At 39.6% G+C, this 14,887-nt stretch overlaps 1 protein-coding gene across 1 annotated transcript; it reads right to left on the minus strand.

The window, feature by feature from the left end:
- Positions 1 to 4,070: 4,070 nt before the first annotated feature.
- Positions 4,071 to 13,885, minus strand: LOC106886400 (transcription factor BTF3 homolog 4). Its single transcript, XM_014939322.1, has 5 exons — positions 13,771 to 13,885; positions 12,744 to 12,857; positions 9,417 to 9,618; positions 7,506 to 7,565; positions 4,071 to 6,582 (listed from the first exon to the last, which is right to left on the minus strand). The coding sequence occupies exons 1-5, from the start codon at positions 13,822 to 13,824 to the stop codon at positions 6,536 to 6,538; spliced, it is 477 nt and encodes a 158-aa protein (XP_014794808.1). The 5' UTR covers positions 13,825 to 13,885; the 3' UTR covers positions 4,071 to 6,535.
- Between the last annotated feature and the right edge of the window lie 1,002 nt (positions 13,886 to 14,887).

The raw sequence follows: 14,887 nt of genomic DNA on the forward strand, positions 1-14,887 counted from the left end.
CAAAATCATAAGGATAGAACACACATACCACCAGAAACAATAGCTAGATTATCCCTTCAAATTTGACTACTGCCTTTAGAAGAAAAAGAGTGGATGGAATATTTTTATGGAAAACCCATTTCAAGCTTCTCAGGAGAACTGAGCTGGAAAAAATCACCATGTAATGGGATAAACTATTACAATTTCAGGGCTGGAAGTGGCCAACATGATTTCTCAGTTCACCCTGCCAATGAAAGCAACTCTGCAATTCAAAGGGCAGGAGAAGAGACAGAGGTAATAATATCCCTGTGTTCAAAAGTTAATAATTTACAACAACAGAGAAATCATGCGGCTGAGAGAAAGGTGATGTAGAAAAGACTCAAAAATATAATACATTCCTTGCTTTTCAGAAAATTTATACCACTTTTGTGTCAAAATAGAAATGTCAGCAAGATATCCAAAATACACAGCAGCAGATTATGAGAAAACCTGATGTCTTTCAGTCAAGCTGAGGAAGCAGTCTGTGGGAAACTTAAGACAGACAAGGGAAAAAAATCCTCATTCAAAGTAAAAATTATTTTGGGCCCTATTTATTTCAGAAACATGGAAAAAATGCAAGCCATCACTAATTACAACTGCCAATCACACAGAGCAGACCAGAGTCTTCAGCAATAGAGCAAATATTTCAAAATGAAAATAGAAGAAACTTCAGTTGCATCTTTACTCCCTGGAGACTGTAAAAACGCTGCAAGCAAGTTACAGCTATTTTCAGTTAAACACCATGTGTCAGAAACCACTTGAAACCACATCTTGTCACAAAAATGGCAATTCCTTATTAAAGATCTTGGTGACTAGCTTAAAAAGTGATTTTCAGCCAACAAGAACCTGCAGCATGAATCAAAACTTCGATGGCTTAGCCCAGAAAGTCGCTGTTGCTCTGAGGAGAGACAGGCCAGAGGGGCTGAAGCAGGAGGCTGTGGCTGGGGGCCGTGCAGCTGCAGAGCGGTGGGACGGCTGGGTCAGAGGGTGGCTGTGGCAATGGCACCCTGGGGTCACATGCTGCAGCTTATCAGCCCACGGTTCAGGCAATGCCTGTGCCCCACCAGGCACAGTGAACTGTACTGAATCCCCTATTTCACAATTAAAAGTTTAAAAAAAAGCAAACCTGCAAGTTACAGTATCTGACTGGATCATTCGGCCAAGGCATCAATATGGCAAATCCTTCCCTTCTTCCCAAACTCAGTGTGACCCTGGCAGCAGCCCCACGTAGTTTGCCAAGCCAAGCCTCAGAAGCAGAGCAAGGACCAGCAGGGTTAAAAGGCCAGTTCAGACTGCAAGGAAGGTTTGCACCATGATCACCTCTATCAAGCCTGCCCAGAAGTACTGCATGCAAACACTTTCCTTTTGAAAGGAGGTTACCATCTATTTCACAGAAATTTAAAGCTAGCCAGCAGGGGGTAAGGCAAAGAGCATCGACACGGGGCCTGAAGCTGCAGCTTCCTCAGCAGGCACCCCTCATGTAGAATGAGCTGTGGGACCTGCAGGTTCAAAGGCTGCCACCACGGCCCAGGATGCAGTTCCCACAAGCTGGCTGAGCCAACTGAAGCAAAGTGTCAGGAACACTTGAGCTTGTAGCATGTGCCAGTACTACTATGCACATCTGTGTGGTCAGATTTCACAGTAGGGCAAGCTGAAAACCATCTGAAAACTGAACTTCAAGGAAAAAAAGTCATCTGCAATCAAGTTGAGGAAGCTGATCCAGCTGTCCTCAGACATCAGCTACTACTGCTGGCATTTGGGAAAGCAAAGGAAGGGGAAGACTTGGCAGCAGGGAAGCCTGGATTTGTGAAGGCCTTTCAGGGAACTTCAACTCTTGGTGTGCAAAGGTCTGGTATCTTGCTGACAATCTGTTGAGATTTTAAGTCTTCACTTACCTATGTCTGAATAATCTGCATCACTTGGAAATTTCCAGCTTCACACATGGCTTTCAAATCAGATCTGATGTTCTCAAAATGTAGTTTGCGCCACATTTCCCAATGTCTGTAGAAAGACAGTCACATGGCACTGGCTCTTCTTTGTCAGCTAAGTTGCATTAGACAGAATCTAAAAATACATTAAATACTTTCTAATATTACTTTTTGACATAAGCAGTTGCTATAGCTGCCACAAGGGTGTTGCAGGAAAGGGCAAAAGGTTGCCTAACTCCTTTTATTTAGCTGGGATATGCTGACTGAAAAGTCAAAAGACCTTGAAATATGGGGGTTTTTGTTTACGTGTTTGCCTTAGCATTGATACTTTATCAAAAAATATCAGAAACAACTTCAAGAACTCAAATGAGCAGATACTCTCCTTTTACTCCAAGGAGGCAACTGATTTAACATAGTTACGAACTCCATCTGCAATGTGAAGTTCAAGGAAATGCCACCTAATATTTGAGATTCTGACAGGTACCAAGTTGCCAAGAAAAAATTACATCTGAGCAAGCTGTTGTTTCGTGAGAGGGCATTTAATGGTACCGACAGCCTCCCACATCGTGTGCGTTTATCATGTGGAAGTAACTTTTTATACCATTTGCACAGATATAGCTCTTTTCTCTTGAGAAGCATCCAGGTTTTGTGTTCATTAGTTTACATATCACATACTTACAAGCAGGTAGAGCAGTACTCCTGAAATAAAGGCAAACCAAGGCACTGGAAGATGTACAAATTTGTTTTTTCTTGCCAAACACACAGCGCCAGAGTCTGAAATGAAAGCCTAGTTCCCACTAATCCTGCCCTAGATATCAGCCCAAGCTTCTACCCAAACGTAGCAAGACAAGCGATTTTAGAATTAATCTCTTCACTTGCTCTGCTTGGCTACCTGAATCCTTGATTGACACTGCAGCCCCCATGTTTCTGAACAAATTCTGAAGTTCTTCAGTGTCTGCAAACAGGTATTTAGGGGGAAAAAGAAAAAAAAAAAAAAAAAAAGGAAAAAGGGTGGGGAAGGTGGGAGGATAGAAAAGTTGGGGAAAAGGAGGGGATAAAAAAAAAATTACTTGATGGGAAAGCAAACAGTTGTACATGAATAACCATTCCCTGTACTTCTGCTGTCACTTCCATAGAGTTGCTATGGCTGGTGTTGTGATGTGCTTCTGTTCTGCATCACTTCATTTGCTCAAGCACAAAACATGGATCATTTAATTAGCATACTCCTGATCTCCAGAACGATCTGTCTGTTCACTTTGCTGAACAAACCACCACTGTCTTAAAATAATAAAAGGAGACTAATCTTAAGGGCCAGGAGAAAAATTCACACACCCACCTTCACCTATGGGGCAGTTTGCTCAGGCCCTCTGTGCATCCCCACTGTCAGGAGCAGCGCAGTCTGATTCCAGGGAAACTCAGGAGAATCCCTCCTGGGACATTCCTCAGTAGAGGCATGAATTCATCTCTCACATATAGCACAGTTACTGTGCTGTTAAAACTTCCTCAGTTCCTTCCTGTTAACAGCAATACACTGGTCAGTAATTAAACTATCTGTAAGACCTCCAGTCCTCGTTTCCTACACACCAAATCCAAAGCATTATTTGTGAAGATCCCGGCAGAGGGGAGTTCATCGCAACTCCCAGTTCCAATGGAAAGTTGTCAAATACTAGTGAATTATCAACATATTTCAGTACAACTCCAGTAGCAGTTCTAAAGTCATTAGCATTTGCAGTCTTACACATTTGCCACAAAGTTCTTGATTCCTTCAGTCTTCACTGCTTCAGCTTTGATTCTCTCACATACAATACAAAACATGTTTCAACCTACGTTCTGCTCTACTTTCAAATCATTGCTAAGATCTTTAATATTCAGTATCTTTACTGATATCTTTAATATGTCAACAGCGTTTAAGTATGTGAGCAAGTAAGCTCAAGGACTTCAAAAGTACAGTGGTTATCATGCTTCAACCCAAGCAAAGAACATTTTAATGTTCACCAAATGTGGGGTGTTTTTATTGTAGCAACACTCCTCAGAATTACTCTTAGTAGCAACTTTGCATTTCCAGCAGCATGTACAAACACTGTTGGAGTTATACCATGAATAAATATAAAGAAGAAAAATAGCTTTTCCCACAACAGCCTTGATGGGTTACTTTTAATTAAAATCAGTTTAATGATGGATAAGCTCTAGTATTTCCAGCAGCAAATCATAAGTGGTGACTGTTTTCAGATACAGTGAAAAAAGTGAAGATCTTATAACTACATAAGCCAGCATATTTAGTTAGTTTACTGGTTGTCAAACATAAGAAAAAGTAAGGGGTTAACATGTAAATTGTCATGACCAATAGCAAAAATTAAATGAGTATTTTGTAGGAATTGGAAAGTTCAACTATATAAACTTAAGGAATCGTTTCCAATGCTTACTCTTAATCTCTCACAAAATTACTTTTGACATGCTTCCTACATCAGAAACCAATGAGCACAAGTTTTCAGTATCTGGTTAGTATTCAGGGGGAGGGGATGGCCCATACATAAACTGTGTACAGTTGCTACTTTTAAACGTTCTTCACTCATGCCCCTTAAGCAAATGGCAGAACACTGCAAATATGTGATTCTGAGTATCCTTCATTTGCTCTTTGAGCATGCAGAGGCAGAAAAAGGCAATTCAGTATGCCCGGGCACACGTTAATCAAGACACCTCTTCCTTATAAACAGAACAAATGCATCTGCAGCCGATTGAAGATTAGCCATACAACAAACCAAAGCTTCACTCAACACCACAGGGAAAACAGGAGAGTGGGTTATACGGGAGTGTGAAATCCTGAAGCTGTAACAGGATCCTCCCTAGTCCTGCATGTATCTTCCTCAGTCACTGTCAGCCAGGATTTGTGCTGTTTGAAACAGCTGCTGCACCCACCGGTCCTTCCTCAGCTACTGCTGGTGGGTGGAGGAGACAACACACAAGAGGGAGCATTTCCTCTTTTGTACTGTTATTTTATTTTGTAGTAAGATCCATGTAGTATATAAAATATAACAGGAAAAACTGAACAAAGCCTATAAAATAGATGGAGGAGTTCAGATGATGAACCACTACAGCTCTGCTTTCGTGGTTTTATGATCTCACCAGAACTCATGTACTGTTTAACTTGTACTTTTACAGTTCTCTAGCGTATGAACCTACATAAAAAGCTGATATGTTCCAATTAAGCCATAGTTAAGTGACAGATGTAGAGGAGAAAACGGCTTTCTTAAGCCACAGCTGCCCTTGACACAGGTTACAATGATGTCTAACTATACCGTAATGCACATTACATCAAGAACCTTGAAAGAGCCTCTGAGAAAATGGGTTCACGTTAAGCATTTTAAAGAAAGGTCATAAATACTGCACTGTACCAACAGTACCTCCCAATGTCCTCTTTATGCCCGAGGAGCATTTGTGGTTTTTAAGAAGCTACTACATAGATGACACCAAACCTAGAGGTAGGTTATAGGCAAAGGTAAGTTACAGGCAAAAAAGAAAAATATCCCTTTAGAGCTAGTCATTGCCCAAAGTGCCCAGCAGGAGGCACGGCAAAATGACAACAACTCTTTCTTCCCACCTTAAACATTGCTCACATGGTGCGTTTAATTTCTAGTGCCCTAAGAATGACAGTGGATCATCAGCTGCTAGTAAATGCAGTCATGCCAAGAGAACAGCTTGAAGTTATTCAAGCAAAAATCTGTTACTGTGCAAAACCGGTGCACTGGACTGTTACCAACTAAACCTCCAAGTTCAGGAAGTGACCTGATGATAGAGAACCAAGGCGTTTGTTTTCCTTTCGACATGGGAAATACACTACATAATCAACAGGAGAACATACTGCTAAGCCTACGTGGAAAGAGTCAAACATCAGCTTGTCTCAAAAGGTTAGAGAGACAAGAAAGAAGGAAAAAGTTGAGAAAGGTTAGAAAAAAAAAAAAGCACACTTTTCTGAGACCAAGTTATCTTTCATAAGAAGTTACTGTATCAAGCAAGCTGGTGAAACAGCTTGTCTTCAGTATCATCTGGGATCAACATAAGGTTGGTAACAAATACCGTGTACATTTCAACAGGGATGAGAAACATCTGCATGTACGATAGTTAACAGCAAATTAAACCCAAGTTTTAATGGTGTAATGCCTTCAGGTCACAAAACGTGGACAAAATTTTAATCTTAATTACCTTCTCTGCACTATTTGGTGATAATCAAAAGTAACAATGCTGAAGATTCATTTTATTTCTACTTCCAAAGGAAAAGGGGAACAGGTTAAATAAGTGTTCTCCAATTTGTTCTCCACTATATGTACACCCACACACATACACACACGCACATGCACACACCCCTCAAACTGCACTGACGTTTCTTTTTGACCAAAAGAGAGATCCTGGGAGTAAGTGCAAAATGCAAAATCAACTGACAGAAAATGCTGAACAAACAGCATCATAAAAATACAAAATATTTATATTACTGAACTATTAACAGATGATGTTCTCTGTTTCTTTAAAACTTTGGAACCACACAGCTGATTTCTTAAATCTAGTCCATGCCAGCTTCCAGAACTATTAATGATTTAGTTAGCTTCATTCTTTGATGCTTCATCAAAGTTTTCTACGAGATCTGAAAGAGATGAAGATATTTAATACAGTAACACGCAGTAATAACACCTTTGTAAGTTTAATGAAAATGCATGTATTATTGGAAAGGTTAAGTAGTTCTTAACTAGGCTCATGTACACCATTTATTATGGGAAAATTTCAAGGGGCTTTAGAAAAACAGGCTTTGTTTGAACACACAAGGACACTCAGAAGAGTGGAAGTTCTAACATGAAGTGATTAAGCTCTAATTTTCAGAGGTGCTCTACTAACTACAGGTCAAGTCTTGAACCATGAGCATTTGCTAGAGAATACCTGAAGTTAAGCACCCATGAGCTGTTGTACCCCAGAAAAAAGAAAATTTTTTGAGATAATCGAATTTTTATGTAAGGTCCAAGAAGAAAAAACAACACACAAAAAAACCATGCCAGAGCATGAGGAACTGAACTTTTGGGTCCACCAGTCTGCTGTTTTAGCTAATACACTATACTGATGCATATAGAAGAGTGTGGTGACTGATAGACAGTTACTGATTGACAAATTAAGAACTTAAAATATTTTTTCATTAAGAAACTTGCAGACACAAGCTTTGTTTCTTCTACTAACTACAGAAATAAAAACCCCCACCCTAGTCATCAGGTTGTCTTTAAATCAGAGTCTGTCAATCATGTCATTTTGCAGCCCTAAAACCCTGTTTGGACACTTAGATCACCTGTTCAGCCTCCCTCAAAGTATTTTAACCTATTTTCACTTAAGAATTAAACAATTTGTGCAAGGTAGACATTTTTTCAAAAACTGGAATTCAAAGCCATCAATGTTTTAATGATGCCTAATACATGAAGCCTCCCTTAGCAAGTCAGAAGTGTAATCACACCAAGAACTAAATATTAAATGCATGAACTGAAAGATTTATACATTTAATGGGCATACAAGTGTGCATGTACCTACCTGGGACATCATCATCTTCTTCATCAATATCTTCAGATTTTGGTGCTTTACTATCCAACACTATAAAAAGAAATTTGGTGCTGAGTTCTCATACAGAATTGGGGAAAACCAGACATCAAAATAAAACCCGTAATGTACAGGTGAAAAAAGAAAGCCCCTCCCCAACAACAGTGACAAACACATGAGTGACTGGGTATCAACAGTTATCAGCAGGACCGACAGATCTACTTGAAAACATTCTTTCACCACAGCATTAGCCCAACCATTTTCAAATGCTTTGGGATGTTAAGGCAGAGCTAGTGAAAGATCAAACATACAGAATAAAAACCATAGTGTGACTAAATCTTCTAACTGAAGTCATGTGCTTCAATGCAGTGATAATGTGGTACCAATCAGGGACCAACATATCATATGATTCAATTACCAAGAGGCCACAACCATAGGAAAAACTATTTCCCTATCAAGGGTCCTGCATCAAACCTATTCTTCAGTAAGTCATGGAAGCTGGAACATACTACAAGTAATCTAGAGAAATATAAAAACCTTAAAAATCAAAGAAAGCATTTATTCTCATTGGTCTGACTTCCAGTACTATCTAGAGAAAGCACAGTAAGTGTCTATTGGCATCAAAGTTCCTTTCAATTAAACTGAACATGAAATATGGAGGAAATTAAAATTATTGATTTAGAAGGAGTAGCTATTTGTTGAAAACACTAGAGCAAGTAATATATTTACCAGTTCCAAATACTGATAATTGCAACATGTCCAATTACAGTCTTTTTATTGACTGTTACAGTCTAAACAATATAAATATGAAAACCAATATTTTTTGAATGTCCAACTTCAGAGCTTGATATTAAGAACTAGTTTTCCACAATATTCAACATGAAACACAAACTCCGATACGGTTACTTATAATGAAAAGTGCACCTGTTCTACAGTCTAAGAAAGCTTTTAGAAATTCATTTCAGAGTCAGACTGATCAATTGCATGCTTTCAAGTACTCTTATGTTCCAATTTCATAACATACCCCATTGTAAGAATAAATTTGCATCTATTCTTAAATTACAAACTTGCTTAGGGACAGTAGCTGAGACTTCTATAAAACACACTACAGTGCTTTGCCAAGAAGGGTATTATTTTAAAAGGGATTTTCTCCAGACTCCATTTCTTAAATGTAAAATCACAGTAAGAGTTATACCACATATGTGAGCACACACATGCTCCCATGTTTAAGATTAGTAGAAATATTACATTAAATCGCATTAAAAACTTTTATTTTGAAACAAATCTTTGATTTTGAATTAGTTTTTAAAAGTCTTGATTTAATTTTAAAGAGAATTACAGAATAAAAGCTAAGGAACATGTTTCTTCCTCTATATTCAGAATAGAAATATGTTTTGTACGAAAAAAGAAAACAGACTCAACATTAAAAACTTTTTATTTTGAAGCAAATCTTTGAATTAATTTTTAAAAGTCTTGGTTTAATTTTAAAGAGAATTACGGAGTAAAAGTTAAGTAACATGTTTCTTCCTCTATATTCACAATAGAAATGTTTTGTACGAAAAAAGAAAACAGACTCAATTCCCTGACAGAAAGTTAATTTTTTTCCCCATTGAGTTTTTCCAAGGAAAACGTGAACTTGCTTTCTTAAGCATTCTTGCTTTGTCATACACAGCTGTGCACCTGGAACCACAGCATGCCTGACTTAGCAGGTTTTTGGTTTTTTAAAATCAGGGCCTGCCTATATAGAATCTTGACTCAAGAAAAAAAGAAAAATATGTTCACAGAAGTGACAAATAAATAAAAGCATATGTTAAGTTGCACAAGCTGCTGTTAAAATGTTGGTTAAAACATTTAATACTTCATGTGTTTTTTGAATCAGCCATGAACTATTCCAAAGAGACCTACCTTGTCTTGGGAATTGTTCAGCTAACTTCCTGAGACTTGTTAAGCTGTCAGCACCAAGCTGGCTTAAGATGCCTGGAAGCATTTCCGTGATCGGTTTAGCCTCTGCATGGCCAGTAATTGCAAAAGTGTTAGCAGAGAGGGAAGCTTGAACCTTGGGGTTGTTGAAGTGAATAACTGTTCCATCATCTTTTATCATGTTCACCTGTTTAAAGATATGAATAACATTTACCAAGAATGTTGCAGCATCTTGTTAAATAAGCATGAAAAATTATTAATTCAAATCTAGATTTAAAATACCAAAATATAAAAAAAATTACAAAACTACCACTCCTCCTAGAGAAAAATATAAGCATGATAAAAATAAAAGCACCTGGAATTAGCACCACCTAAACTGGAAGTAAAATACAAGTTAGTGGTAAAATATGGGTTCATACATACTGTATGAAGAGGTAGAATTCAGGAGCTATGGTTCCTTCATAAAATATACTTATCTAAATACTAATATATACGCTAGGGTTATATGTTATCATACAGTTCATGTGTATTTTTAAGAAAGGCAAAAGACATACATAGGTTATTGGACTGCAAGATACAAATGAGTATCAGGAATGTCTAGGGAAAAAAAAACAAACAAAACCACCCAAACCTGAAACCTTCAGCTCTGTGATAACTCTACAAAGTAAAAGCTCTAACAGAAAAGCCTTGCCACACAGCCATTCGCAGCTATCTGTGTCACCTATCAGGGAAATGCTATTGTTTCTGCAGAATTGGCAAAGGTGCAAGATTCACAATCTGGCCTACTTGAAGCTGCCCAAGGCAAGGATGCTTCTTACACGTACACACAGAACTGAGGTTTATGTACCAACAGCACCAGAACAGGCTTCTATGCCTTCCCAGTAATTCCATGATGACTCTTTTAAGACTAAGGACATCATACAGCGATCCTGCACACTTCTTCTTCCCTGGTCTTCTGAATCACCAAGAATTAAGTTTTAGAGGCAATACAACCACCTGTTTTGCTCCTACTCTCAAAGTTTATACTGGCATATTTGTATGGGCTTATGTTTTGGTTTTTTTTTGACTTAAAAGGAGACAGATTATAAAGTTAAAAAGGTTTTTCTTCTGGGCATGGCTGAACTATTGTTATGTGGAAAAAAATTTTGTCTGAACAAAGGAAGAGTTCTACCCATCCAACCGAACAGCAGTAATAAACTTATGTGTCAGAACTCATAAGCCTTGGTTTTAGTAGAAGTTATAGGGAGAAAACAGAAATTTGGGAACTAGAAGAGAGATCTAAAATATAAAAAAAACCGCAAGCTATCAATCTTCACACAGCAGCAGAGTTCAAAATACATTTTCAACAGGAAAACCAGGTGCAGCGCTTTCCTGCAAAGTGCTGTCCTGTCCTTTGCACATGGGGAAATGGTAAAGGCTTCAAGCACAGTCATCCTCATACTTGAAAGCCGCCTTTTATAAAAATCACCTGGATGAGTTATTAAGGTTTGACTCAATATTACTGGCCTCCCCAAACTCGTCTATCTACATGAAGCTTCCCAAGGTCAATTTGTGTCCACCTGACTAGAGCAGCATACTGCAATTACGTACCTGGCTATTTAGGTAGGAGCATGCTGCATTACCTTCCTTCACATCAAGACATTTAAAATCTTTAATAACTGTGTCTGAAAAAAGATCTTATGCTTTGTGGGAAAAAAAAAATCCACCCAACAGAACAAAAGACAAAAGCACAAGAACTGTGTCTTTCTTTGGGTTTGTATAGCTCAGCATATACGTATCAAGCTTAAGTTTTCCCATCTCTGCTGCAGAAACAATTAGTTTACTTATGGACAAACCAGGCTTCTGCACTGACTCTGCATTTGTCTTTGGAAGACAGGTATGCACTAAGTGACCTCTGGAGGCACCTTGCAATCCTGCTTAAATTAATTAATCACAGATTAAATATTATGCTTCTTTAACCAAGTACTACAGTAATACTGAGCTCACAATGAAGGAACACCTCCACCTCCCACATGTGAGCATCGCTCTACAATGTTATGGAAAATGTCAGTGTTTCAGTTCATATTTTATACATGTAAAATAGAAACCTTTATACTCCTACTTACATTTTAACACAGAAGCTGGTTCTGTCAAGTCTTTGCTGTGTTTTAAGAAACGCTATCTCCTGTGACTACCTGTCCTGCTTTCAGCTGAGAGAGTTAATTTTCTTTCCAGTGGCTGCTGTGTTTTCAGATTTTGTATGAAAGGAATGTCAACAATGCACATTGTTTTAGTTGTTGCTAAGTGATGTTTATACTAGTAAAGAACCTTTTTCGGATTCCCATGGAAGCTGAGAGGGAACAGCCAATGGAGAGATATAAATGGGGGTTGGCTGGGGAGGGAATCTGCAATCACTGCTCAAGTTGGGCTGGGCAACCAATTCACTGAGCTGCAAGAGTAACTTGTGTCTTATCTGTTCTTTTACCATTATTATTCTTTTCCTTTCCCATTATTGTTCAATTAAACTGTCTTTATCTCAACCCATGAGGATGGTTTCCCATCCCACTTCCCCCATCTTCTCCCCACCCTTCTGGGGGCAGGAAGGAGGGGAGGTAAGTGAAAGGTCACATATCAACTAAGACCATGGCTGGGGTTAAACCACAACACTACCACAAACAAATCTGGTAATTTTCATGGAGTAAAAGGACCTAATTCTGGTAATACACACTTGTAAGTTCTTACTCCAGGTATTTTTATAATTTTTCTTTCTATTCTGCACCACACAACCCTTGCTTTAGATGTACCTGCACAGTAATGTGCATTTACTGCTCTCCTCTTTACAGGAGGTAATCAAATTCATGAAGACTCAAGAGAAGTTTTGTTTTGCAATGCAGGCAACACACATACATGATAGCTTACTACCTTCTACAATCCCTATCGCCAGCAGAACCTTCTCCCTTCTTTCTCTAGCTATCTATGCATTCATGTAAATGAGGCAACAGTTCTCTTTAAAGGAAGTAATCAAATTCATGAAGAATCAAGAGAAGTTTTGTTTTGCAATGCATGCAAGACACATACATGATGGCTTACTACCTTCTACAATCCCTATCACCAGCAGAACCTTCTCCCTTCTTTCTCTAGGTATCTATGCATTCATGTAAATGAGGCAACAGTCAATCAAATAACTTCACCTATCAGTAACCAGACCTGTAATTCTTTGAGGGATAAAGACAAAGCTGTCTTTAAAAAAAGAAAACAAACAACCACCAACCAGCACCAAAACACCAAAGTAAATTTGATTTCAAACAGGGAAGGCTTATTTTATCACCGTACCTCTTCAATTCCAGCAATGTTATTTACTGCCAGTTTTTTGAGAGAACTCTGAAGTTTTTTGTCATCAGCTGTAGCTGTTCTGTGCACCACCTTCTTCTTTCTGCGAGCTGTTCCCTGGAAAAGAATCAAGACACAATCCATCAGCTATTCTCCAAATCTCAACACTTTAATTTTTGAAAGTCGTATCACGTTCTGTGCAACCTATTTATAAGCTATAAGAAAGCTCTGTAGTTAAAAACGCTTTTCAATTTCTCTTCACATCCAGCTTTAACTGTCGGTCTCAATTTTAAGGTTTTATTTAAGTGTAAAAGACCAAAAGGACACTGAAGAGCAGCAGTGTTTTTCCCTTCACAGAAGCTAGATTACAAAAATACTATTGACTGTTAGGCAATATATAAAAAGTTTTCCCAAGAACTTTTATTTTTCCCAAGATGAAGCACAAATACAGTGATTTAAAAAGGTCACACTTTCGTAACCAAGTAATTAACAAACTGTTCCACAGACAGTAATTTTGGAATTCTGACTCTGCAAATTTTTTTGTACAACCCCGCCCATGGTTAGGAGATGAACACCCACACTGAACAAACTATTTGATCCTTTTTTTGCTCATATTAGCTACCTGCTGGCTCAGAGAAAAGAAACAGCTCAGTGCAGAGTGACACAAGCCCTGGAGCTGGTACAAAGGAAAGAACTCCCCAACAAGGAGAAGAGAAAGGCAGAACTGGAACAATCAACAGGTAAGCTTAGCTTGAGCCTTCACAGGTCACAACAAGTCACTGAATTAACAAGAAAGCTTACACGCTGTGGAAACTACTCATCCAGCAGCCATGAACTGAAATAAAACTGCATTTCAGGTAGCAGATCAAACAAAAAAAACCAAAAACATATTTTTCAGGCTTCAAACATATGTACTCTTTTCCTCCCTCCTGTGAAGTAAAGCCTATGTTTTGAAAAAATTAATTTCAGAGATGTTTCTCCTTAAACTTGTAAAATACAGGAAACAACGCGCCTGTGATGGTTTTCTTACCTTTCCTCCTATTCGGACCTGCGCTTGAAGCTTGGCCAGTTTTTCTTGGTTCATAGTGCTGCGTCTAAAGAATCAGAATGGGATACAAATGCAAGTTAACTATCAAAATACTATGAAAAATTCCACCACACTCCATTTTAAAAGTACTCTAAGCTGCGGTAGGTTTTTAAACTTACAGGAAACTTGCATCAAACAGATACACGTGAACAAAAAGCTTTAAAGCCACACCACTTTAAATAACACCAAGTGGCCCATCAGAGGTCTGTTTAGCCAAAGTGTCTGTACCATGATGAGGCAAATCAGCAGAACATTTCATTTTGCATCAGTCTGAGGTACTAACTGTGAATTTCCACTGACTAGGAATAGAACCCAAACCAGCACATATAGCACAAGGGCTTCTAGGGAAACAGCTTTAAGAGAGCCCATGGAGAGGCTCATCACTACAGTACTTTAAGTTCTATTTCAAAATAATGAATGTCTAGTACTTTTAACTAGTAAGCCAGTTCCAAACTCAGTGAGTTCGTGTCTTGGCAGATCTCTTACATGAACCCCTGGCAGCTACTCATTCAACGACTGGGAAGTTAAGTGGCTTCTCCAACTGGTCAGGTGGTTCCTGTAAAGGCTGGAAAACCTGAAATTCTGCAATGGGTGGAAAAACACCTCAAACCTTCCAAGGCAAGGAAGGCGTTTCTCTGCTCTGCCCCAAGAAATCACCGGGGACCCCCGGGAATAAAGGGGAGACCCTCTCTGCAAGTGGATGGTGCTGGGGAAGCGACGGGGAGGGGCAGAGGAGGCTCCCGCGGCCGAGCGGGGACCCAGCGAGGCCCCGGCACCGTCGGGACGGTCCCCGCAGGGAGAGGGACCCCGCCGGGGAGGCGGCAGAAGGGACCGGGGCAGGCAGGGCGGCTCGCCGGCCGCCCCCAAACCACGGGGAGCCGGAGGGGATCAAGGCCCCGTCCCTCGGGAGCCAGGGCATCCCCTCCCGCCCGGGTGCACCGCGGCCCCGGGGTAGATCCACGGGTCACCGGAGCCAGGGAGCGGCAGACCCCGCCACACCGCCTCCCGCCGCACGGCCTCGCTCCCCCCTCCGCCCTGAAGGGGACGGCTGGGCCCCGCG

The sequence above is a fragment of the Calidris pugnax genome, unplaced genomic scaffold, assembly GCF_001431845.1.
Source record: "Calidris pugnax isolate Ruff unplaced genomic scaffold, ASM143184v1 scaffold18, whole genome shotgun sequence".
Taxonomy (NCBI): Eukaryota; Metazoa; Chordata; class Aves; order Charadriiformes; family Scolopacidae; genus Calidris; species Calidris pugnax.